The sequence below is a fragment of the Magnolia sinica genome, chromosome 3, assembly GCF_029962835.1.
Source record: "Magnolia sinica isolate HGM2019 chromosome 3, MsV1, whole genome shotgun sequence".
NCBI classification, from domain to species: domain Eukaryota; kingdom Viridiplantae; phylum Streptophyta; class Magnoliopsida; order Magnoliales; family Magnoliaceae; genus Magnolia; species Magnolia sinica.
In genome coordinates, this window is record NC_080575.1 from 94,157,315 (window position 1) to 94,185,178 (window position 27,864).

The window sequence follows — 27,864 nt, forward strand, 5'->3', positions numbered from 1 at the left end:
TCCTCTCAACGCAAATTCAAATGGGCAATAGTCCTTTGATCAAGCATAAAGGATGATCGTGACCATTGATTCGTGAAGTTAAATGGGAGCCATTGAAAGTTTTTCTGTAAGTAGTCAAAAAACCATCAGCTCAGTATAAGCTTCCAACTGTGGCCCATTTAGTATCTCAGCCAGTATGCAGTCTCGATGATCATGACCGTACGTTCTCTGCAAGTGGGCCTCGATGGGACAATACACGTTGAGGATTAGGTAATCTGAAATCCCATGGAAAGTACACCGCATACGTGTAGCCATTCCAGACAGTTGAAGGATGAAGCATGGCCCCAGGATTACACTGATGGAATGATCCCCGCCATCCATCTTGTGAACGGAAAATATTAGAACATTTGAATGACAGTTATTTCACACCAAGATATGGCCATAGAATATGCCACGTGTTTCCTGCCCTCAGAAGCTAGGTGGGGCCCACCGTGAAGTTTGTGAAAAATCCACCCCGTTCATCCGTTTTATCAGCTCATTGTTGGGCATGAGACTAATATTGATCCAAAACTCGTGTGGACCATACACCCACCCTTGAAACAATCGTAGTCCCATAGAAGTTGTGTCAGGCTATGCTTTTTTCCCCCCAGTTCATCCTAGTAGGAATGGACCTTATTAACGGTTTGGATGGGATATAAACATCAAGATGGGACCAGAAAGATTTCGACAGTAAGCATTTGTTCCCCCCACTGTTTCCTCACTCGTGGTTCCTCCACCAAGCCTTTTCTATAAGTTAGATTCTCAGGCATAAGAAGTTACAAGGTAGACTACAGCTAGCGAGCGAGAATGTGAGATTTCCACTGCTATCAAAACAAGACACCTAGAAATGCAAATACATGTCGGTGGAGTTTGGACATAAGGTCTGTGGTCAAGAGTGTTAAGACATCAGTGGCGGCTTAGTATCAAAGATCATCTCCCATAGAATAGCTGAGAAAATGAATACATAAACCAATTTGCACAAGCTCTAAAAAAATTTCCATTTACATAACACTTTATATGGGCTTCTGTTCACAAAAAAATAAAAAAATAAAATTCATTAAATACAAAGAGCTGAACAGCACACTGCCTGTTTAGCCAAGGAACCTAGTTTCATTATTTAAATATAATGTATGATTTGCACAGTTCCTATCCCCTTTACCTAAACCAACAACACTTCCACAGCCTCAGCTACGCCTAGACAGATGGGGCCCGAAGAAAGCCGGAAGCATTTGACTTGCATAGCACCCCATAATCCTGCTGCACTGTAGGACCCAGATTTCAAATTGAGGGGCCATCAAAATCATTCTCCATGCTTCTCCAAGTTAGAGGGGACTATTTGGCAACCGATTTTTGCTTGTAACAGGGCACTCATCATTCATGTCTGACCAATCGCTGCATAGGTCAAGAGGCAGAAATGCACCTGAATTTTACATGGGCAGCATCATTGTCGTTGTCAATGCTTATGCTGAAAAATGAAACATTTCCATTTTCTGTTCTTGGAACTAGTGTGTCCCCATCCAGAAACTTGGAGGTCATTCGGACATGCTTGATGTAACAGTTATCATGTCGTCATGCTCAGGTAAGGAAGGCAGGAGCCAACTAAGGAAGCCAGCACGAGTTTCTCCATTCCACTTCTGAGACAAATACTCGATCAGCATATTCCAAAGGTCTCCAACCGTCCATTCTTGCAACAAAATCCATTGACTCACCTGTTGTGCAGCAAAAATATGCTGACATCAGCAAGAAGAATAGATAACTAACCCCGAAAATCAACTCTGTTGAATCTGCCAGTGCAGTGTTTGGGGCAGCGAAATAAACAAAACCCGAATGGGCAAATTATCAAATTTTCACTTCTCCATCCCTGGAATAATATTTTACTCATTCGAATACTAATCAAATGAAAGAAAAATAAATAAATAAACATTATTTTGGTGGAAAAGCATTCCACTTGCCACATCTCCTGAGGCATCCAAATGCACCCTCAAAGCAAGAAACTGTATTCTAGCATAAGAACAAGGGAATGCTTTGCAATTGCAATTGATGCTTTCATGTTAATATGAATGAATGCTCCAACAACTACAGATAAATACACATTATGAATGTATTTCAAAAGTCAAAAACTACTTTCATGGTGTTTGGAAAATTGATTACACAGCGGCATTTGTGAAGGAAATAACAGATCAACCATTAAGAAGTTTTATAGTTGTATAAGTACCTCTTCTAATCTCTTCAAGGATGTTTCTTTGAACGTGTAGTACAGAATGAAGGGTCTTAGTGCCTGTTACATACTCAACTTAGTAGCATAATCTACCGAAGAAATAAATAAATAAATCCACAAAAAAAGCTTTGAGCTCTCTCTCTCTCTCTCTCTCTCTCTCTCTCTCTCTCTCTCTCACTATTTCAATCAAATAATCACTTGATCGTATCAGGAAACTAAATGAAAGCCCATTCCATACAAGGGGTCACTAAACAAGCTATCTTGCAAACGGTATTGCTTGTAGAGGAATTATATGATCATATAAATGAATCTCAGGATTTCAGGCCATGGTTCAGTGTTCTAGAGAGTTTTGATGAGCCCCATTGTTGAAATGTGCCCAAAAATCTCCATTACAGCAAGATCCTGTCCATCCAATCTTGCCCATTTTTCAGTTGAATACAGACCATTGCTGTGCTTTTTTATTCTATTTTTCATCACCAAGGGTTAGGATAGTCTCATCAGTTGATTTTTGGGCCATGGCCTGTCACTGTGGGGACCACCAGATCAACAGTGCGGTTCATCTAACCACGGGCTCCACTTGTACAAACAGAAAATCTGATTATATTATGCATATCTTCAGGTCAGGGATCTCATAGTTCCTCTTGTTTCTTGTTTTTAAAATTATATTCACTGGTTTCTATTCTGAACCTTAGTCTTTTTCTTTTTTATTCTTTTTTTTAAGATGCTGTTGATGGGAACCCAAAAATTATATTGGAAGATAATTGCATAATGAATATTAGACCAGTACCTGAGAAGCTGCAAGCCACTGAATGGTACATTTAAGCTCAGGGTCTCCACCAAATGCTCCACAGCCCCAATTCCCAGTAGCAATCCCAATATTATTTTGAGACTCAGGACCTTGACTATGTTTCTGATAGTAATTTCCAATCAATTCAACACCGCTTGCTCTTTCATTGAATGCCTCATCAGAGGCAGACGAAACAGGAAGCTTCAATTGTGTGCCAGGACTCGAGCAAGAGGCCTTCTCAGATACATGATCACATGTTCTGATTGAAAGAGACTCATCCCCTGCCTGACAAAAGAAAAGATGATTAACATTGATGCTGCAAGTGTAATATCTTTCGAGGAAAAATTACATTCTCCGGAGTTCTGCCTGTGCTAACTTGAAATGGAAAAGACATGCAACTAGAAGACACGTGACAGATAGACTTGTATTTTACAATACAAACTCAGTATCAAAAGAAAATCTGAAAGCGAATCAGAACAGTTTGCATTGTCTTTTCATAGGTTTAAGCTTCATAAAGACTAGGGGAAAGCTTCAGTATCCAGAAGTAGCAGGCGGTCATAGGAGTCGCAACAATAGATAAAAGATAATTTCCACTAAAAGAAACAATAGACGAAAACAAATTCTTCAAGCTGTTAATAATCATGAGATTCCAAAGAGGGAACGGCAACCTAATTTCAAATTTGTCCACTTACAAGGAAGGTACCAAACAAGATAATCAAACAAATGGGAACGATGGGTTTACTGAGACAGAAGAGAACTAGCCCAGATACGGGAAGACAGCAACTTGGCAATCAAAATTGTAGGTAAATGTTTGGCTGTACTACTGCCAAATTATAGTTGGCAGGGCCTTCCACCACCATTGATGCACTTGTTGTTTGGGCGGCATGAAAAACCCAACCCAAAAGCAGGCTAGCACTTCTTCAGCCCCAAATCTTGGTTGGTATAAGAACTGATATTTGACACTACCAAACACCTGTCCACCTTGGGAAACATGAATTTTAAACTTATGTTTGCACCGGTAACTAAATTTTGTGGTAGAGATTTTGATTCATGTGAATGAATAAACAAACAAGAAAAGACGTGTGATTGGGGATTCTCACAGGAAGGATGTTCCTGGCTTTAATATCTGCACCATCAATATCCTGACCAGACTTATCCCTGGAAAATGAACCCTCTTGAAAAAGCTTCAGATACTGTTGATACTTTGATTGATCAAGAAAACCACAGAATGCCTTATTTGCCTCCCTGTTGCACACCATTTGAAGAAATACCAGTTCAACAACAAATAACAACAGAAAGTTGTTCAGAGAAGTAGCAAGCAAGAAACAAAATTATATATATATATATATATATATATATATATATATATATATATATATATATATATATATATATATGAGAGAGAGAGAGGGTTATAACCATAACAAGGCTATGAAGTTGTTGATGATGATGAGCAATATCGTGACTAGAGATTACATAATCAACAGAAATGCAGCAATTAGCTTCTAACAAGGTCATCAAATAGTGACATTTCAACATTCACAAGAAACATGCCTGACGAAAGTGCCATATGATATCTGATGTTATATCTGGAATTGTCATCTCAACAAAACACATCACCAGAATTTTTTTTCCCCTCTTGTTAGGTGATATTCCTAGCTACTGTATATGGAGGGTCGAGTCTGCTATGACTCCATATCAGTCTTCAAGCTGGAACAGGAATCAATGCCCTGCTTTAGCTTTACAGTGATTCAGAGAATCAAACTTCTGTAAAGTAGTAGATTTATGATGGTATCAACATCCAATTCACTTTCTATAACTATAGGCTACAATGTCAAAAGAGATCTCTGAAGCTGACAATATTAACTCCCCTTCTCCAAAAGCCTTAGATTTATTTCTAAGTACTCAATGCATATGCGGCTTGAAAGTGAGGCTTTCTCAGAAAAAGTATTGGATCATCAGACAAATAAAGTAGCACAGACTGGAGTAATTGTCAACAATATGAGACTGCTGAAAGCTGTCAATGACAAAAGAGGTTCAAAACTTCCTGTTCATCATTCATACGTTTCACTTTCTAAAAATGTCTGTAAGGATAGTGGTGCTTCCCCAAGGGAACTTTTCAATCAACCATCCAAAATTGTTCTCACATTGAAGTGAGGCAACAGGCGGCTGCTGATTTTCTAGTTGAACAAAGAGGTATGAATCATTTAAAGGAGGTGAAAGAAGCACGTTTAAACGGTGATCTAAATTCCGTCCCAGTTCAAATGTTCACACTGAAAGAAGCATGGACCTGATGATATGTTGGATAATCAAATCAGTCCAACAGTGTGGTTGATGAGGACATCACATCACGTACGCCTTTGCATATATATCAGAGGAGGAGGCGGGCCCCAGTTTCTTTGTGGCTAGGCGAGTATCCGTGTTGAAAACCCATTGTGCATGTACGAGCATCTGGAAGACCCTACACTAGGAAGATGCACATGGGTTGCTTTAAGGAGTAATTAAGACCGTTGGATTTGAGGGACGCGATGATCGAACTATTGGATCACATGGATTACATGATCGGGGGGGGGGGAGGGTTGTGAAGCTCCCTAATGGTGGACTTCTATCTAAAAAACAAAATTTCTTTGTTCCTTCTTCATGCGATGTGAAGACTTGTTCCATGCAATTTGGAACGAAGACGGTGCGATGTCTATCTTCAATCGCGGGAGTGCGAGGCTTCTAGTTATCCATCTTTGAATTTTTCTTCTTCATGCAAGGTATTTTGTTGAAATCTCTTTTGTTCTTCACCCCAAATCATCCAAAACCTATCCAAACACATTCCTTTCTTCTTCCTTATCATTTCCATCAAAACCCCACGGTTACGGACCAAACCCTACCCGACCAGACCCCACATGTGTGACCGTACACCCACACGTGCGAGCCCACGGGGTGGTCCGTACGGCCACATCTCTATTCCCTCTCGCATCTTTGAACCTTCCTTCCAAAACCCTATCTTCCCTTGTCCAAAACCCTAACACTAACCATAAAATCCCAAACCTCTCAATTTTCCCCAAATTCTCAAACCCTTGATTTCAAATCCTTCAATTAACCCCAAATCCCTAATTTCCCTACATCCAAAACCCTAACCCCCATCTCATAATACCCAAACCATTTAATCCCTTCATCCAATTCCCCAATTTAGCCTTAATCTCACCCTTTTCTCCAAACTTTCCTAACCCTAGCTTCACCCACACCCAAATTTAGTAAACCCTAGGTAGTATTAGACATTCCCCTTTACAATAGACCAATGTTTTCAGTAGCATAGCATGTAGCATATGCTATGAAGCTAAGCGTCGCGAAAACACTACGTAGCGTATACAAGTAGCGTAATTCACTGGTAGCATAAGCTACAGTGCATGTAGCATAGCGTAATGTGTAGCATGGATAGCATAAGCTACCTGAAATTTCATTTTTTAAGTGTTTTTTTCTATATTAGTTTAACACCTATTTTAAAATGGCGATAACTTATACCTATGGCACATGACACTGCATTAAACTAATTCGGACCATCCAAATTGTGGTCCATATCGTAGATAGAGCACTTGGATCAATCCAAACCATCCAAATTGTGGTCTATATCATGAATTTGTGATGTTTCAATAAATAACCAAAAAAAAAAGTCCCACTTAGAGATGTCTAAAGGCAAAGAGAGAGATTTTGCATGAAAATAAGTGGTTGATGATCCAGATTTATAGTCAAGAACTCATATAAATTATGCATTTTGTAAATTTTATCATATTTTATATTATTTCAATTAAAAATATTAAGGATTGTGTAGCTTACACTACATGCTATAGAGGGCCAAACGCCACGCTATACGCTACACACTATTTAAAACACTACAATAGACCTAACCCTATGCTATTTAGATGTTTCTACATCCATTAGATCCAAGTTTTTCCATGTTTAATGGTCTTGTAGGATGATGCTTGGCAACTTAAGCTTAAACTATACATGTTTTCCCCTTATAATCTTGATATTTGTGATGATGTTAACAATATTTGTGGTTTTCATTCATTAATTTAATTTTGTTGATTCATCTCTCACATTATTTGAGTTGGGTCTGTGGGTGGGGTATGTAATTTTTCTCTCTTGTTCCTTTTCTTTTGTTAGTTGTCTTGGTTTGGTTTTAACAATAATATATTCAGCTTTTTTGACCAATCATCTTCCAAGGGGTGGGAGGGTCTTTTCCAAGGATTTAAGGTGGAAAATCTCCCCCTTCAGATTAGTCATCTTCAATTTACAAACAATACTCTACTTTTTTTTGTAAAGCAAAGGATTTTATGGTAGACTTCTTAAGTATGGCTATTTTCTAGTTTCAAGTTATTTCAGGTCACAAAGTTAACATCCCCAAAAGTGAGTTTTTTGGGATTAACTTGTCCAAAGAATTAATCTGGCAGAGTCTTTTGGGTGCAGTGTGGGCTCTCTCCCTACTACATTCTTGGGCCTTCCCCCTCTGTGTAGGAAACATCCCTTAGACCTTTGGGACAAATTTATTGAGTGTTTGGAAAGAAAGCCCTCTTCGTGGAAGAGAAAACTTCTCTCTTTGGGTGGCAGGATTACTCTTATTAAAACTTCTCTTTCTAATCTGCCCCAATATTATGTCCATGTTCTCTTGCCTGAAATTGGTCATTGCCAGAATAGATAAAATGAGAAAAGACTTTTTACAGCAGGGGGATTCCTCCTCCAAGAAATTTCCCATTCTCAACTGGAAGGAGGTTTGTTCTCCCTAATCGGAGGTGGGGCTGGTATCAGGCGGTTGAATCTAGTCAATGAGGCTCTTTTGGGTAAATGAATCTGGAGGTTTGCTCTCAAGAACTCCAGTTTATGGAGGTCTGTTATTGCTGCTAAATATGGTCTCCACACAAGTAGTTGGAAAACCAAATCTTCTTCTCTCTATCGATCTTCTTTTCTATGGAAAGGTATTGTTAAATTGTCCCTAAAAGTCTTTTTGGAATGTAGGTTTGCATTAGGGAAGGGAGATTGAATCAAATTCTGGGAAGACCCCTAGTGCGGGCCTTTCCCTCTCAAATCCTCCTTTCCGTCTCTAGCTTCCCTAAGCTCTGTTAATGATATTTGGATGATGAATTGTTTTTCAGGGACTGGTGAAAATGGTATTTAGATCCCTTCACTTCGAAGGAACCTCTCTGATCTCTTAGACCTTTCGTCTCTTCTTCTTGGTTGCAGGGTCTTTCCCCTTCTCCCAATAAGGATGATGCCCCTTCCTGGAATCTGTCGAGCTCGAGTGTCTTCTTAGTAAAAATAAATAAATAAATTATAATCATCTTGCTTCGTTCATCTCATCAGGAGCCAACAGCCATACAGGGATGATCTAGCCTGATGGAGCCCCTCTGAAGGTGACATCCTTTGGTTGGCTCCTTGGAAAGAACCGTATTCTCACCATCAATAATCTCCAAAAAAGGGGGCATGGTCTTGCTCGATGTCTGAAGCCCTCCAAGATGAAGAATTTGTCAATCATCTTTTCATTCACTGCTATTTTTCCGCAGATATATGGAGCGAGTGATGCAAAAGGCTCGGGTGTCATGGGTTATGCCAGAAGATGTGGAAGGTCTGTTTCGCTTGTGGCACGTAGAAAATGGGGGCATTCTTGGTAAAAAGAAGTGGTGCATTATTTTTCTTGATGCCCTCTGGTCCATCTAGCTTGAGAGGAACAATAGGTGCTTTTGTAATTCAAGAATCTCTGCAGTCGGGGTTTTCAGAAAAGTGCTGAGTCTGTTTACAGATTGGGTGCCTAGTCATAGGGTGTTTTCCTGGAGTGTGGCCAGCTTTGGGGCTGGTGGTCATATAGTTTTTGTTTTCTTTTGTTATTTGTTTTTTTTTCTCTAATCTGTTTGTTTCATTCTTGTTTTACTTCATAATTTTCATCTTTCAAAAAAAAAAAAAAAAAATTAAATCAGCATTCAAAAAAATTTATCTATATATATATAAAAAAACCACGTCGAGACTCCATGGGGCCAATGGGTTAATGGACGTCCTTTAAGTTAATTACTCAAGAAAGGAAAGCCTGGAAACAATCCTAGACCCTTCTTGATTTGTGATCAAAGCAGACCAAGGAAACCCTCTTCCTCTAGAGCTTTCACAGTTAGGTCAGCATACAGTCTTATTTCCCTGCTAATCAGATTTCTTGAAGAGGTCCGCAGAAATATCCTTGCATACACAAGTTGAGGTTCTTCTTGTGGCTGATCCCACTCTAGAGCCCTAACTAGAGACTGGATCAATTATAGAATCAATAACACTCCGCACATTATGTAACATAGAGGTTGAAACTCATTTGCACTTACTGTTTACCTGTTCCTTTTCCAATCTTATCCGTAACTCCCTTACCAAGCTACCAATAAATTTAACATTCCCTTTGTTAACCTGATCGACCCTATTGATGCTTTCAATAAGTAGAATTCTATCAGAATCAGAAAGGGTCATTCCCAGATGATATGGAAACCCATTTTTCCATATACCATATGTAACACCCCGTACTTTTAGTACTCGGGTGTCCCCACGTAGATCCAAATTAGCTCACATATATGCATTGACCCACATAATTTGCCTTACACAACGACCCTCAATCTATTCATCTTAACCCTTAGATTTTAGACTATAACAACTCACAACATCATAATAAGATTTGAGATCAATTTGTCCGTTTGACTATCACAAGTTGAACTATATTTAAATAAATGAAAATCTTATGTTTATAATCTTGACCGTGATGACATCTCATCATACACCTATTTAGTACAGTCAAACCGTATGAAACCAATGTAGGGATCAAAATCACAAGATCCACCATTCATCAGCTTACAACGCCCCGTAGAAAGATCCTTTCTATTCAACTCCCAAATCTCACCTAAAACATTCATTAGGACCCCTAGGGTTATCAATAATAAAATACTAGGCAATCCAATCATTGGATTGGTTTATAATGGTCCTAACTCCTAATGACCTACAGTGTGGCCCACATCATGAATTATATATATAGTGTGCAGACAATAATAATAATAAATATAAAAATGATATAAATACATGTATACACATAACAAAATAAATGAAATAAAATAAAATTATAAGTATTATATGGGCAGTAAGAAATTTTGAAGAGGTAAACAACTCATAGGGCCACTTTAACTGTTGACGATTAATATGGGGTAAATCTGACCACCGGAACAATTATAATCATCCGTTAAGGGTCAAGATCTGGTTGGCATGGCCCACCTGGGTCTCACCATCGACTCGAAATGGGACAGGGTCCCTATGAAGGGTTCCTAATGCGAATGGACGGTATGGATTATGATACTGACATCTCAGCGGGTCCCTACACGGTGCATGTGCACTAAAGACGCTGGTACACGAGCCACACTGGACCAAGCCTTTTGCAAACAAGAAATATCTCCCGCCTTTCTCTCTCTATTTTAAACCGACCTACTTCAACCCTATAAGTGGGCCACCATGATCGCTTTCCGAGCTTTGTAAACCGTTCAAATCCTTCATGGGACCCACACGATCAAAACGGTATAGTCGTTCGACCATTCGTAAGCGGAGGAGGGAGATTGAACGCCACCATCCATCTTAGCCTAAAAACAGCCCGACCCGAGAGCCTGTGGAAAGAGAGAGAGAGAAACCGACTTCCCCTTTGGGAAGGGCTAAGCTCGGCCGTCCACGGTAAGGACGATCACAGCCGTCCATCTCTCTCTCGCTGACTATAAAATGAGGTCAGTGTAGCCCTTGAATGCGCACCAAGTGAGAAGGAGAGAGTGCGGAGAGGAAACCCAGAGAACCGTCTTCTCTTTCGTTTTTTTTATTCTTCTTCTTCTTCCTTATAGCTTCATGTCATATATCTCTGAACTGGAACCATGCCAAGCAAATGGTTGGGTTCGGTCCAGCCACAGTAACGTCGGGACGAGCCAAACAATGGCCGTTTCAGACCACATTACAGGCCTCATGACGAGTCTGTTTTGAGCTCTCTGTAGAGTTTCGAAACTAGCTCGGAGGGCAAGCCAATCAGTGGCAATAGGCGGACTGTTGAGACTGTCGTTGGGTCCCTGTTCGGACTAGAACTGAGCCAATCCATGGCCCTGTTCCGGGCTGAAAAACTGACTCAACTAAAGCTCTGTTCAGAGCTAAGGGCTGTTTCAACTGAAGCCTTGCTAGGATGCAAAATCTAGGGCAGTGGTAACAATATTCCAGGCCAAACTATGCCAAACAATGGCTAGTTTTCAGGCCAAACTCGGATAAAAGGCAGGGACCCTGTTCGGGACCGAATCACATTAAAAGGCTGGTGGGCCCTGTACGAATACCCTGGGCCACCTTGCTGCATATCCACACCGTCCACCATCTTCTTCTTGAAATTTTGACCATGAAGGGCGAGCTTTGATCATCTGATGATGTGGCCCACCTAGGTAATCAAGCCTCAAAAGTAGCCGAACGGTCTTCTTTCGACCGCCGTAGAGACCTCGTGAATGTGAGTGGCCTAGAAAGATCAACATGGTTTTGAATGGTTTTCCTCCCTCTACCTGATGAACGGTTCAGATCCACCATTTACTCCATGATGGTGGCCTACAACGAAGAAACGGAACCTCTGTTGGGAACAGAGTCGACGCACATTACGTAAGGGTTGGTGGGCTGACTGACGGTCTGGGCCCTGCAAAATGCAGTGGGCCTCGCCCAACGTCAGTGGGCCGACCCTGAATGTGAGCCCTGTATCGGCCGTGGGCCCCACCAAATGCCGGTGGATTGCTCTAGTGCTTGGCCACCATGGGCCATTTATGTATGAGCCGTCCGTCAGGGACGATGGTCCAAATGTGGGCCCTGGGCCGGACGTCCAGTACGGGGCAATTTCTTTTGTTTCTTTCTTTCTTTATTTTATATATTTATATGTATATATATACATACATATATGAATATATATCTGATAGTATACATAGATATGTGGTGGGCCCCACATGGGACCCACCTATGAAGTGAAATAACGGTGCATGTATGCACCAGGACGTTGAACCAGAGGACGCCGAACGCTCCTCTGCCAATCAGTTCACGTAAACTGATTTGCAAAAAGTTGAGATCTCATCAGCTATGATGAGTCTGGGAAATCCAAATGGTCCACATGAAGCAGCACCTCATAAAACCCCTTGGTTTCAAATTTTACTTTAAACCGAAACTTCGGTGGGCCGCAAGGAATGAAAATAGTTTCTTCCTTTAAATTGAAATTATTCTTGCTGTGGCCCACTAGAATCTTGGGTCATGGTGAAAACTCACGCCCTGAGGTTTCTTGGGATTCTACATCTTATGGACCGTTCGGATTTGACACTCATGTTTACGCAGTACCCACATGTGAAGTGAATCTGCTGTGCATGCATGCGCCAGGGAGTGAAGATACGTAAGTTCACGTAAGCCACTGCAAAATTTCGAGATCTCCCCATGGTTGATTAATCTGGAAAATCTGAATGGTCCACTTGGAGCAAAACCTCATAAAACCCCCTGGTTCCCATTTTTACGTTGAACCGAAACTTAGGTGGGCCATGGTTAATGCAAATAGTTTCTTCCTTTGAAAGTGCATTTATCTTTTCTATGGCCCACCAGAATCTTAGATCAGGATGAAAATTTACCTCCCAGGGTTTCTTGGGATTCCACATCTTATGGACCGTTTGGATTCAGAACCCATGTCACAAGTGTGAAGGAACGCACATATATTCATATTTGCATGGTGAGTCCTACATGTGTGGGACCCACTTTTGTGCACGCTGGATACAGACCGTCCCAGGGTCTGAATGTGGTGTGCCTGGACACACATCCACACCGTCCACACATGTGATACATGTATAGTACACATATATATGTACGTATGTACTGTAGGTTGCAATATCATATACATAACGGATATAGGGATACATTGTGTGATGCATATGTACTGTATACAGTGTGTACATGTATACCACGTGAGATGTTATGTATTTGGTGTATACATTATATGCCATGGATACATACCTCAGATATATAAGGTATGCATATATATATGCTATGTGCTACGTATGTAATGTATACATGTATATTACGTGATGAACCCGTCCTAAGGATCTAAGGAGAAGGATGAGGCTGATCTAGTGATCAAGTGGGCCCTGACTGGACCCAGTTTAATTAAAAACAAGGGTTTATGCTTAATGAGTTTGATTGCTTTAAGTACAGCCTAAGACAACCTCGGTTCAGGGTCTTCCTACCCTCCACCTATTCTTATCTGATCAAATTGGTGACTCATTATTTATTATAACTAAATTGCAGGGAGTCACATGAGTGGTGTAAGTGCACCATCCCCCCAAGGAAACTTGCCCCCAGGAGCATTCTACGAATTGACTTGTGATGATTCTTCCCTTTGAGCTTTCCATCTTCTCATTAGCTTAAGTTATAGTTGTTATTTAAATTCATAATTGATATCTCTCTTTATAATCACATGTGTTAGCTAGTGAAAATTGAATTGTTGTATTATATGCTTTATGATTATCTCGTATAACTGTTCATGCTTGTGGATTGCTTATGGAACTTAAACTGGTACATTAGTGGGAAATTCCCACATATGAATGTACACCCATACTTGGGATATAACTTGACAAGTTGTGATCGTAATGGACCTTCGACTTGGTGGTTATTGAGCGGTGGTCTAGATGGACCATTGATGTGGGCCTACCATCCAAGGTTGTTGTGTCCAATGGCTTTCAAGGATGGTCTTTTATCGCACAGTTCTGATACTCGCCCTATGTGGCCTACTTTGATATCGCCCTATGTGGCTTTGTTCTAGTATTTCCCTATATGGGTTCGATGTTTTATTCTGTGCAACCATGCGATGGTAAGCCCCTTATATTATAATGTGATTGGTCACTAGTCGATGGGGTTCCATTAAACATCCTAAGGTGGTAGTCTCATGGGCCGGGGATGGTGGCAATGGGACACTATGCCCGAGTCGTCGGCCTACGCTGGGCCATGTGCTCCCCGTAGTGACCTTTGAGCTTACCTAAATTGGCTGGTTGTAAATGGATTAATAATGATTTGGCTAATCATGCATACATGGCATATTTCGATGACTTGGATCACTCTGCCCTGCGATTACGCTGAATGTTGCGCTTATGACCAGTCATTCGATGACGATATTGACTTGGATCACTCTGCCCTGCGATTACGCTGAATGTTGCGCTTATGACCAGTCATTCGTTGATGATATTGACTTGGATTATCATGCCCTGCGATTACGCTGAATGTTGCGCTGATGACCAGTCTTATCCCTGGGTGACGACCCCAATGTCAGTCCGGATGTTTTTCCCGGGACATTGCCTGTCTGGATGTTTTACCCGGGGCACAGACCGTCTGGATGTTTTACCCGGGTCGATCATTACATTCATGCATCCATGCATCTAACAAGACTGTATTTACTCTGTTTTGGTTGTCTATATGTTTTATACTATTTCTTACCTAATGCGGCGGTGTGCAATCTTGAGGGGAATTCACACTGAGTTGGCCACTCATCCATCAAATATAAAACCGTACAGGTAGTACAGGTGGCTTAAGTGATATGCATGTTCAGACTTGATAAGGAGCAGGGTACGATCACCAGGAATGCATGACTGTATGCTTGGAGGAGCTGTGTGATCTTGCGGCTCATATTTATATGCTTTCTATTATTTCTCATGTATTAGATCATGTAATTCTTGTATTTGTTAATTTTGGAGACATTGGTTTGTATAAGTCATTTTGGGCAGCACTTGTATATTCTAAATGAAATTTGAAATTTCCCTTTATGCTACTTGTCCACTCTACGCTCATCTGCTTACTCTGATAAAAGAAAAATATTATACCTGACCATCCTTTAAGGTTAACACTCGGGTTTTCGGGACACGGGTCATGTACTCGGGTCTTGAAAAGTCGGGGCGTTACACCATATGATGCATTTGGAAGTAGGGTGATGATCAAATATTTCAGAACAAGCATTCCAACCAGGGTGTAATCCTTGACTCCAGTCACGGAATTCTGTAACACTATCACTCCGAAACATCCGCAGCCGGAATTGCAGCTTATCCCTCAATTGCCCAACGGGATATGTCCAGGGAATTTCACACATTAAATGGACTTCTTCTATGTCCACGGTTATAAAATCTGAACTTTGATGGAGCTTTTACACCATCTACAAATTCTGGGGGAGCCGGAGGTATCATAACGAACTCGGGCAGGATGTTTGTTGCAACATATAGAATTGGTTAGGAAGATTGCTCTGTAAGTTACACTCTCTTTTTAGATTGGAATTTTCCACTCCCTTAGACTTTGTACATAGATGGAACGTTCTAGCAAGAAATGCTTTTAAAGTATATTATCCAAAATATCTCATGCTTGTTTCTTCAATCTTCTGTGACAAACAGTACACATGTAGCTGATACAGTTCGTCTTTTGGTACCTAGGGTCTAGAAACTATTGCTTACATAATAGCATGTGACAGATGAATTACCAACTGGTGTCTCGGATGAGGTCCCTTGATGTATGTCATTAGCGGTTGATACACTTGAGAGGGCACATGTCAAAATGAAGGGTTGGAGGAAAGCTTTAGAGCCTAGAGGCTTGGAGTGGTGTGTTTCTTTACCTCAGCTGTACTATTCAAAAGGATGTGGAGACTGACGAGGATGTTTCCAATAAAATTAGAGTTGGGCGGATGAAGTGGAGATGTGCATCTAGAGTGTTGTGTGATTGGTACATGCCCATTAAACTCAACCGAGAATTTTATAAGACAGTTATTCAACAGGCCAAACCATATGAGAGCAATCAGAAATCAGAATAAGTAGAGTTTGAGCGTGTAGAGATAAAAATTTTGAGATCGATGGGTGGGAACTGGGAAGACTAGGATGGAATTAAGAATGAGGTCAGCTGAAGCAACCTAGGAGTAGTCCGAGAGCAAATAGAGATGGTCTAATCAAGTGCAAGGAAGACCACTCAAGTAAGAAGAGGAGCATTGATAAGGGTTGGAGGGCTTAAAACTTACATGAGAAGAACACCTAAGAAGACTTGGATTGGGGTGGAAAGAAGGGACATGAAGGCTTGTTCACTTGCCAAGGGTAGGGCCTTTGATAGGATTGAGAGACAAACAGGATTCACAGCGTCAGTACCGAATAGCTGGGACAAGGCTATGATGATGATGATGATGATGAATTTATAATTATTATTGCCAAAACTGTGAATTATCAGATAGTTCAAAAATAAACATAGAACAATTGCCAAATAACGAGAAAACTATAATAAATGATATAAGTACAAATTAAACAAAGATTTAGGCACACATAGGTGACTGCAAAAATACCCTGTGATAAGAATACCATTATATAGGTCATGTACAATTGATACTCAAAGAAGATGGTAAAGTGCGAAATGCAAATACAATGCATCAAGCAGCATCTTTTAAAAGGAAGACATTGGCACGCTACATGATGACTGCAAAATGTAAAGTAAATATAAAAGCAGAAACAGAAACGCTGCCTTGTAATTTTTTACAGATTTAGCATCGCTTGTTATTGAATGAAATAAGAATTAAATTCCCAAAGAAAAGTTTAGGAATTGTGCAAAGCAATAACTTTATAATGGAGTGAGAATATATATTTCATAATTTTGGTGACTAATAAAGAACCAATGAAGAATCAATTACTAAACTGAAGAAGTTGATACTGGGTCAGGGTCTTTTGTTCTCATTCGATCATTACATAGTAGCAGTTCTAAAGCCAGGAAAATAAAAAAATAAAAAAAATAAAAAATTGCAAATCCGTTACGCACCGGAGTAGGCCTTCAAGCCTATATTGTGTCATTCTTGGGTTGCATAATGCATCTATTGCCACTATCCTCGTTTTCCGTCTACCCATAGAATCTATTGGTTTCTTATCCAGATAGTCACCCAAAAAACGGAATGAGGAGGCGTACCTACACAACAAAAAGGATGCCAATAAGGACAGAACGCCAATACAAGGGTATAGTCAAGCTAGTGTTAGCCACTACCACTGCAGAGATCCAAGGGAATCTACAAACTCAAACAACACAACTAGTTATGAACTCACCCTCTATAGTTTGAGAACCTTTCTGCACCAATAATTTCTATGGCCTCATTATCTTCCATTGAAGGTAAGAAAAGCATGCTTACAATTAATTCAGGATTGATCATGAAACGGATCTCTTCCTATGTAGGATAACAAAAGATCAGCACAAGTACCATCTGTGAAAAAATAAATAATAGTGTGCATGGCAAGAGAGAAGCTTGAGGAACTCCAATAACACAATCTTTGAACACAGAGTTAACTGCTGAAGAGTCATAAAAATTAAAAATTTCCAGGTGCTGAAAAGAGAGACCCATTTTCCTTAATAAGGCATAAGGGACACTCCAAGGTTTTTGAAGGGTTGAGTTATTGCCTACCCCAATCAGTTGAAGGCTTAGACGATGTTGATGGTTGAATTATTATCAATTAAATCACATCCACAAACAAATTGGTGAGTTCTAGCTCTGCTCCCAAAACTCGAACATCAGAGGTACAAGAACAAAAATGGCATGTTGTAGCCTTGTAGGTTCTTGCTCTCCATAACCTTGTCATCGTAGCCTTGTCCCATTTACTTGGGGTCAGCTTTATGAATCATGTTTTTTTTTAATGATGATGACGACAGGGTGTCCCCGCCCCTTTTTAAGGCAAGACTAATCCTTGTGGATGCACATAATCACCCACAAACAACATGCATCGGGTATATCACGGGGAGGGAGGGGAATCAAACTCACGTCAGTGGGGAGCAAACCCATGACGCTAGCCATTCGCCCAAACCCCAGGCGGGTATTTATGAATCATGTTTTGCCAATCTTTGGAACCAAAATTCTCTTTATTTGCTTGGCAAAGGTTTGACGACAAACTGGTTGTCTGACGTCAACCCTCCTTTACCCAGGCTTCGGTGCAGAGGGCGTGCCACTACCAGGTACAATCATTATCTTGCTTTCCAGTTTCCTACAAGGGGCGTGCCACTACCAGTAGAGTCAATATCTTGCTTTCCAGTTTCCACAACAATATTAAATTACAATGCAGATCATGAACTAGAAATTTGAAGGAAAAAAAAAAAAAACCACAAAAAGGTTAAAGAATCTTATTGAAGAAACTAAGCAGAAACGAAGACACAAAGGTTGCTTGGTAATCACGCGGTCTACTCTCTATTCTTGGCAGCAATTTTTTCTTTTAAGAATTCACAAAAACTTAATTAATAGGAAATAATTTTTTTAAGGGAGATGAGAGAGAGAGAGAGAGAGGAGGTCAAAGCCCCAAAAATTACATTAAGCCTGCCCAAAGAGGATCGAAAGACTTAAACAAGCAATTTACAAACGGATTAAGAACCGACGTCCCAGAAACCATGCTAGCTTTGGCCATCCTAAACATTTCATCAAGACAACAGATGTGATTACAGAAGTATCTCTATTGTGGTGCTTCCTCGAAGAAACCAAAGGCATGCAAGGAGAGAGCCTCCACAAGATTGATCTCTTTCGGCCGAAACCACCCCCATGCCCGACTTCTCCAACTACCAAACCAAACTATACCTATTAGACATAGATGGAACCCTTCTCTGCTAGAGATTCAAAAGAATCACCGTGTCCTCCACTTCACCCTTGTTCAAGTTCTTGTGACACGAAGGCCACCAAAATGCATGGTCACCAGAAACAAGAAGAGATAGGATACAGACAACCAATTGCTTCTAAGGAAATGTAATGTGGGGGCATTTTCACACCGAGCTCGAGTGGGGTCGCCTGTGAGATGCAGGGGCACACTCGGGGTGGGCGGAGCCCACGGGGGAGGTCTCGTGTTCGAGACTCCTCACCGAGGGTGATTAATGCGCATTTCACACCGGGCTCGAGTGGGGTAGCCTGTGGGATGTGGAGACACACTCGGGGTGGGCGGCCCATGTGAGGCGATACCCATGTGATTTGGGGCCCACGAGAGGGGTTCGGTCGAGGTCCTAACCCATGAGATGTGGGGCCTGGGCTATGAGATAAAGCGATTAATTCGTCATACTCTAACAGTTCGAGCTTTTAAAGCAAGTGGTTAATTGTCCTGCATCAAAACGGAACAAAGAGGTAGTCACTGCACCAATTATCATCACAGAAAAGGATGCTAGAGCTGTCAACCATCGTGAAAACAATTTTCTCCTTGAATCAGCTTGCAAGATTAAAGATCTCCTTCCAAGCACCGAGGCTTTGAGCATAGAGGACACCTTAGGGAACCAGCCCCCATCTTCGACTCCATAGTTGCATGTTATAGGTTATTTACACAAGCTATCATCCCCTGCCCCGAATCTCTATAGCCATTTCCCCAATAAGACAAGATTCAAGATTAGTAATTTTCACATCTCTAATGCTTGCTCCACATTCATTGAAAGGTTTGCACATTTCATTCCCATTGCATAAGCTGAAACTGTGCTTAACCTCCAAACTGCTCCACAAAGAATCCTTCTAGATCTCTTCCAATCCACTAAGCACACTAGTCAAACATTAAAAGAAGGACATGAAATACAACAGCATATTGGACATGGCCAACTTAATTAGCATGATTCTACTACCAAGAGATGGAAATCCTCCCTTCCAGCTAGAGAGTTTCCTTCGAATTCTCTCAACCGCTTAGTCCCAGAGATGTTTAATAAGTTTCCCTATGCACAATGGAAGTCCCAGATAAGTGGGAGGCTACTAACCTTACAACCGAAAACCTCAGCAAACCTTTCAAGAGCCTCAGATATCATCTTGGTTCCAAAGACCTCCCCCCTCTGAATAATGATTTTTTGCCCAACACCAACTTTGAAGCAGCTGTTTACTTTCCTCGAGTTATATACCTAGCTTTCCTATGCATCATGGAAGAGGATCATGTCATCTGTGAACTTAATATGAGAGACATGGTACCTTACACTTTAACCTTAAACCCATTAACCAAACCCATAGAATCCGCTTTTTTCAACATTCTACTAAGTGCCTCAGCCACTACCACAAACAAAAATTGGAATAACAAGTCATCTTGGTGAAGACCCCTCAAACCCCAGAAGAACCCTTGGGTGAGCTGTTGACCAAAAATAACACCAACCCAAGGACACAGTCTTCAATTCACCTCCTCCGTCTACAACCACCAACCCAAAAAGAAGAAGCATATAATCAAGGAAATTCCAATTGACATTATTAGAAGCCTTCTATGTGTCCAACTTATAGATAGGAGCCTCTCTTCCTTCATGTATCTCAAATCCATGCATTCATGGGCTATTAATGCACCATGATGTTGTGCCATGAATAAAACTTAGAAACAACACTCCCTAAAACTTTGTGGAATCTAGAAGCAAGGATTTTCACTAGGATTTTGTATTGTCCCTACTCAAACTAATAGGCTTGAAATACTTTACGAACTATGGCCCCTCCTCCTTTGGGACAAGCAATAAAAGACACTTCCACCTCTTTTGAAAAGTGCCTCAATTGACAAGTTCTGAAATAAAGCCATCAAGTTGTATACTTGTATTTGACCTCATTCCAAAAAGATTTGGAAGAAAGCAATGGAAAAATTGCCCACACCAGCTGCCTTATCCCTCCCAAGGGAAGAAACTGCAAGCTTCATTCCTCCTCAAATGGCTTCTCCAGGCAAGGTGTTCCATAACGGTAATGGTGGCCATAATGGGCACTACCGTTACCGTTACGATACAGGCCATAATGGTTGTTATGACCCCCGTATCGGCCATTACGGCCTCTTTTTTTTTCTTTTTCTTTTTTTTGAAAAAAAAAAATGTTTCTAGACAATTACGGGGCTATTGCATGCCTTTACGGGGCCATTATGTCTTTTTTTCTGTAACATCCGCTTCATCCTCATAAGGTGTAATGGTTATAACCGTTACTGTTATGTAATGGCCATTACAGCCGTTATGTAACCGATTTGGGATACCATGTCTCCAAGCTATCGACAACCTCAAGAGCCAAAAGCAAAATTATCAAGCTCCGGCAAACCCACCCTTCTCCCTGCAAAAGGTTCATATAGAAATTCACAACATAATTACAAAAGGCTTGCTTCTCAACGTAGACCCTATTAATCAAAAGGGTATGGATCCGATTGCATCTATCTTTGGCGCTTGGAATCCCATGGAAGAATTGTGTTTGCTCCTCTCTTCGAACCACACCGCCTTGAAATGTTGCCACCGTTTGATTTCTTCTTCCTTGAGGTTAGAGTTGCACTCCTGTATGCGATGGGCTCTCTTACCCTTTTCCAAACCTTAATAATGTCAAGCTGATGAATTTCGTGTAGAATCATATCCTTAACATCCTCCAACTTGTAAAGAACTAGAAGGCTGCTGGAAATTCATTCCAAAGTCCATTATTACATAGTGCTTGTGGGAGTTTTGTGCTCTTGTTGCCAGTCCCAACGGATAAAGGAGAATTGCATCAGGTTAGTGGCCGGCATGAAACTTTTGCCATAAATTTCGTCATGAATCCTGACATCATGACACTCCAAAGGAGTACTGGCGGAACGGGAAATTGTGTAGCCAATGCCAACTAGTTGGGATAAGGCTTAGATGGTGATGATGATGATAACCATCTACTTTTGTGGCATCTGAGGAGGGTCAATACTACAATTAGCATACAAAATCCTGGTCTTAATCAATTTCAACTCCCTCTATAAAACAACTAAAAATGTTTCACCCAAAAAAGTAGGCATACAATGTACAAAAGCTCATTCCCTTCATCCCTGAGCGAGCTATTGATTTGTAGACAGCGCCAGATCTAAGCACTTGATTCAGTTATTGATGGCTTCATCACATTGAATAACCCTCTGCTCTACCTGATTAGCATGGCAGCAGTAGGTCCATAATAGCCCCTGTGCAAGCATCTTCCTCTAGTGCTACATCACAGCCATGTCGGACAGCCGTTGTCATTCCGCAGCTAAATTTCCATCTTATCTCAGTGAGTTTGTTCCAAAATATGAAATGAATTCTCTGCCTAGTCACTTTCCCGTTCATTAATATTTAGGTTGTTAGCAATGGATCGAAGGATGAGAAAGAATGAAAACCTCAGATAAAAGGAAGTGAACTTCCATTGTTCAAGAAAAGAGTGCAAGCTGCATGGGAAGATTGAATAGTCCGAAGCAGCAACCAAATGGCAAGGATCACCCAGAAGCTCATTCCACTATCATCCACTATGGGAATTTAAAATCCGTATCAATTGTGTTTCAGCTGGCAACCAATTCACCACACTAGTGTGAGCCACACCTGAGTTTTAGAAGTATCATGCATGAACAAAACTTGGCACTCACGTCCTTTGATGTCTGCTTTTCTTCCAACATAAAGATTAAAACTATCCACAGCATATCACACTGTCAACTTTGTTAGTCCATTTAAACTATAAGTGTTGGTGCATTATTGGCGGTCAAGAGGCACAAGTGTTTCTTTACTTGTTTGACTTGGTACTAAGCAGACTTCAATATAACTTATATGGTCATTTTGACATCTAAGGCCACATCTTTCAATCAGAACATTGAAATACTATTTGACCCATTCCTTCAACGTTAATTCATGAAGCTCTCAAAACAAGTTCTGTAACTTTGTCAAACAACAAGGAGGTTTATGATGCTCACAAATGTATGTGTGATGCGCATGCAAGATGCAAAATCGATTGACCATCTTTTCATCTACTGTGAGTTCGCTCGTAAGGTGTGGGCTTGTTTTCTTCACCTTTTCAACATCACTTGGGTTATGCCGGAATCCACCACCAACCTTCTCTTTGCTTGGCACAAAGGAGGAAGAGGGAAAGATGGTATGGAAATTAATTCTCATGACAGTGATTTGGGCTAATTGGAAGGAAAGGAACAACCGTTGTTTCGCAATGGAAATGTTCTGGACGATGTAATCATTACGAAAGTAAAGGTTGATATTGTAAGTTGGGAGTCCGGCATAAAAGATGTGGATGTTGGTGTCTTGTTAACCTTGCTTGGGTTGTAATCCCGCCCAGCACCTTGCTTGGGTGGCTTTCTATTTTAATAAAAGTTTTGTCATATCTCAAAAAAAAAAAAAAAAATGTCAAACAACAGTAAACATACGTGTAGATGTAGTTTTCCCAGTAATATCAATAACGACATATGCTTTTATGGGTTTGTATGGTTAGGAAAAAACCAGCATGCCTTACTTCATAGAAGACTTTCAAGATCAAGCAAGACAATATCTACTTATTCCAACAGGTTAAGAATGGAACCTGTACGCAGCCTGAATGAAGAGCACCACCTCCAATGTATTTATTGGCAAAATCTACCTCAAGAGCTTCATACTGCTGATCTTCTATCAAGCCAGAGTGTAAAACCTGAACAGGGACGAAAGCCACTCTAAGACATGGTAGAAAAGGCAACACTACAAATTTAAACTCAATCTACAAGTTAATGCATAAAGTAAATCAGCGAAAGTGAACTCTAGGGTTTATGCCATTTACAAATTTTGCTCTTGCTTTTTCTTTACCTTGAAGGAGCATAGAGGAGCAATAGATTTGCTCCAAAAATCAGCATCAGGATATACAATGCAAAAGGGACTATGTTTCAAAGGAAGAACTTTCCTCTCAAAAGAAACAAAGCCCATTGGCATGCACAAACATATCCGTTTAAAATAGTGTATGATGCACTTTATTTTATGTTCTTGGCTTTGGTTTCCTTGGGAATAAAGAGGCCTGCAAACAAATGAAAACTTAACAAAGTTTACAACTTGTTTAACAAATTTGTCATCAAGTAACTGTAGTTTACTACTAATATTCACCAAGTATGTTAACATTGTAAGTGGAGAGAGAAATATCCACAACTGAGATTAACTTGATAAAAAAAGAGATAAATCAACAAGTTCACATGTGTTTCTCATCCCGCCTCATATTCTCATGATGTTGGATGATAAAGGCAGTTCAAAGTTCAAAAAAAAAAATCCTAAATGGTGTGGTCAAAGATTAACACACTCAAACAAATTATCAAAGTTGATGGTCGGAAGATGTTTGCTGCTCCTATTAAGCGTTGGAAACAAACAAAAGAAAGAGCATGCTAGCAGAGCCCCGATCAATTCCTGAAAAGAAACAAAGGCATTCAAGTCATATAACACATAAATAACAATGAGCAGAATGGCAAAATGAAACAACAAATCTAAAAAGGTATACCTGGCTAAGAAACACAATACCCGCTTCTTGTGAACCCAATAAGCGAAGCCCGGTTGTGATTATGGAGCCATCTTTTCCTTCACTGAAAATGCTATCTGTGTTTCGATAATGGTCTTCTAAAAGAGAAGGCAACCGCAACAAAAGACTTGCAAGTGATGGAATAATCTCTCCAAACCATTTCCCCGATTCAACACGATCCATCAACTGCTTGAAAATCAATCACCAGATTAAAAAATTTAAGAGGGGCAGAGACAGATATATATATATATATAGTGAGAGAGAGAGAGAGATATTCAACAGATAAGTTGAAATCAGCATTTTTTTTCTAAACAGTGCCAAACATCTTAAATGGAAAAAGAAAGATAGGGAACCTTCAGACAGTGGCTGCCTTTGTGGCAGCCCTGTCCCGTGCTCTTTCCATTTCTCTCTCTTTTTTTATTTTGATGAATATACGTGTTGTTAACCATGGCATAGATAAAATAATGTTCCAGTGATCTAGTGGACTTCTCAAGAAATTGTATTCTAACTATTTGGGACACAAGTGCCAATGTGATGCATGAGAGATTGTTGACCACAAATGAGTGGGCTTGTTGATTTTTGGACCAAATCATCTTAAGGGTGGGTTCCACTTATGAATGGCCCCAGATCCTGATATTCCATAGAAATGATGCCATAGTGTGCATGCAAAATGCTCCCTTCAACTGACATGGATGAATAATGTTAGAATTTCTGTTTCATACAAGTGTGGCCAACATCTGGGGGGGCCACTCGCCAAAGAACTTGGATTGTGCACAAACATTTCAGGCATGTTAAATATTTCTGCACGTGCACCTGCGCCTCGTGTGAATCCCTACCAGTAACCAACTAATAAAGCCATGGATCTTGTAAAGTTTAAATTCCAATTCTAGAAAAACCTATGGAGTTGTTTTGATTCGATTACTTTTTTTCTTTTTTTTTGAAAGCATGGTTTTGATTCATAGACATGCAAACAAAGATACATTTTCCATAGAAACTGGTCTTCAGTTGTTTGTTATACTCCAGATTTTCAATGACCCACCTGCCCTCCCTCCCTATACGTGGCATGAATGTGATTCAATCCAGAGCATACAAAATTCAGGGCTCGCTATCATGTGCCATAGTTTAAATAATAATAATAACAAAACAGCCAAATGATCCTTGACCATTCTTTCCATGCCCGTCAATGAAACAGATTGATCCGGAAAATGCCCACTGGTCAGATGCTCGGGGCCTTCAGATCAGTGGGATTTTTAGACGGTGCCTCATCTGTAGTGGGACCCACAATTCGGCTAGTCGAGATTGACATAGATTTCTTCCAAGTTCCACATGCACATGGGGGTTGACCGCACAAGTACAGTCCACCCCACCTGACGATAGCATCATTCGCCGACAGAATTCAAATTCCAAAACCCTAAAAGAACCCTAGAAGAGAACGAGACAGGTCTTACATCGTCGAAGAAAAGAGCGTATCCATCTGCGGCATGAAGCCGCAGTCTCTCTTTAGAAAGACCGATCGAGTCTCTGAGATCAACGATGGCATCGAAGAGGATCGCTCCGGAATTGACTTGGCTGTACTGAGGCCCTCTCGAGAGAGCTTTGAGAGATTCAAGAGCTTTGGAAGGCCAGCAGAGAGAAGAGGATCGAAGGATGAGAGGCAAAAGCGGAAGGATCGAGTTCAGGTCTTCGCGGTTTTCCATTTTCTCGCTGGATTTTTTGGCGGGAGAATGAAGAGAAAGAGACTAAGAAGAAAATGGAAGAGCAGAGAAGAAGCAGAGACGGTAAAGCAAGGAAGAGACGTGAACGCCGCTACCTTCCTTTCCGCGGATGTATCGTACGAGGGGCGCGTGGGTGATCCAAACCGTTGATATACACGGCCCGGTCTGGAAGCGGATTGCGTACTGAGTAAACTCTGTGGGGCCCACCGTGATTTATATATTTTATCCACTCCTTCCATCCATTTTAAAATATAATTTTATAATATAATTTTAAAATGAGGCATATCAAAGCTCAAGTAGACCACACCAAAGAAAACAGTGTGAATTGAACATCTACCGTTAAAAAATTCTTATGGGCCACAGAAGTTTTAGATCAAGCTGATATTTGTGCTTTCCCTTCATCCATCTCTTTGTGATCTTATGAACAGGTTGGATGAAAAATAAACATTACTGTGGGCCTAGGAAGGTTTCAACGGTGGAAATCGGTAGGGTCCACTTAAGCTTTGAATATGCTTCAATCTGGGCTCAACCGCTAAAATGAGCTGGAAAAACAGATGGACGGGGTGGATAAACCACATGCATTCGTGGTGGGCCCAACAGAGTTTAGTCAGTGCGATAAAAGCTAACTATGTGTGCGCCTATGCGTGAAAAATGTCTTGAAAAAATAGAAATCTGGGCGACTCACAAAGAAACGGTTGAGAAAGAAATTGGGTTAACAGTTCCTGTTCAACCACTGTAGCGCCCGATATCCAATGGCTGTGATCCTCTCTCTTCTTTTCTTTTTTTTTTCCCTTTTTTTATGACCATCCGTGATGTGATATATGTGCGTTAAATCCACACCGTTTGTCCGATCCAAACTATGGCAGATCCAAAACCCACATGTACCATACGACAGGCAGCCGTAGTGATTGAATCCCCACCATTAATACCTTAACGGGGACATTGGAATATTTATTTCCCAATCCAACGAGTCCATAACGTATCAAACACGTAGATGAAGAGACCACGCCACAAATCCCCTGCATCCAAAATAGTAGTGGCCCACAAGATGAATTTCATGGTCAATTAAGGTATTGTATGTGTACTATTCTCTAGTTCATATTTTGATGGCCACTGTCATTCCAACTCATGTGGTCCACTAAAATGTTGGATCTACCTAAGAGTTATATGTACCCTGAAAATGAGCCCATAAGTGGAAAGGACGGAGTGGATTTCACAAAAACATCACCATATCCTACAATCGTAACGCATGTCCAGGCAAAAATAATCAAATATGGTATGATGGGTCCTTCTAGCAATGACCACTTGCATGTTGTGCATGGTATGCCACGGTAGCATTGTTGATGCCCACTCTGCCTCTACTCTCATTCGTTCACAAAATTCATCAAAATGTGTGTGTGTGTATACACACACACGGGAACGCTCACCTGCAAACTAGTACGTACGAACTTTTTTTTAAACCCATCATATGTGATGTGGATACAAAATCTGAACCGCTCATGTGAAATAGCACCTCGTGAAACTTTTGGACCAAGTTTTACTTTGATCTAAAACTTTGATGGGCCATGAAAAATGAAAACAGTTTTCTCCCTTGATTTGCATTTCTCTTTGCTATGGCCCACCAGAATTTTAGATCAAGGTAAAATTTTGTCACATGGGATTTCATGGGATTCCGCATCACATGGACCGTTCAGATTAGACACCCATGACACGTGTGCAAAGTGCGCACATGCATAAGTGTGCAGGGGAGCATGGCTATATATATATATATATATAGTTGAAACAAAAACCAAGTCCAAATCAGTGAAGCCCAGAAAAGAAAACATTTGTTGCCTCCCAACCTACTAAAATAAGGTACATGTCCACGTAGTCA

The 27,864-nt window shown here is 40.7% G+C and overlaps 1 protein-coding gene across 2 annotated transcripts; it reads right to left on the reverse strand.

Moving 5' to 3' along the window:
• Positions 1–1,006: 1,006 nt before the first annotated feature.
• LOC131240280 (poly(ADP-ribose) glycohydrolase 1-like) lies at positions 1,007–26,089 on the reverse strand. Of its 2 annotated transcripts, XM_058238406.1 has the most exons (11): positions 25,725–26,088; positions 24,259–24,462; positions 24,064–24,167; positions 23,583–23,787; positions 23,326–23,430; positions 17,153–17,271; positions 16,875–17,018; positions 4,124–4,268; positions 3,024–3,308; positions 2,234–2,296; positions 1,007–1,727 (listed from the first exon to the last, which is right to left on the reverse strand). In XM_058238406.1, exons 1-11 carry the CDS (start codon positions 25,971–25,973, stop codon positions 1,551–1,553), a joined length of 1,800 nt encoding a protein of 599 aa, XP_058094389.1. In that variant the 5' UTR covers positions 25,974–26,088; the 3' UTR covers positions 1,007–1,550. The 2 variants fall into 2 exon arrangements, with proteins under 2 accessions (XP_058094389.1, XP_058094390.1); XM_058238407.1 differs by lacking the exon at positions 2,234–2,296 and having other exon boundaries at positions 25,725–26,089.
• Between the last annotated feature and the right edge of the window lie 1,775 nt (positions 26,090–27,864).

Coding starts and splice junctions, on each gene's coding strand:
- LOC131240280 (XM_058238406.1), bottom strand. CDS start 25,973: ATGGAAAACCGCGAAGACCTGAACTCGATCCTTCCGCTTTTGCCTCTC. Junction 4,269..16,874: donor AGGCTTGAAGGCCTACTCCG/GTGCGTAACGGA, acceptor GGTGTGCAACAG/GGAGGCAAATAAGGCATTCT. Junction 3,309..4,123: donor AAGCCAGGAACATCCTTCCT/GTGAGAATCCCC, acceptor TTCTTTTGTCAG/GCAGGGGATGAGTCTCTTTC.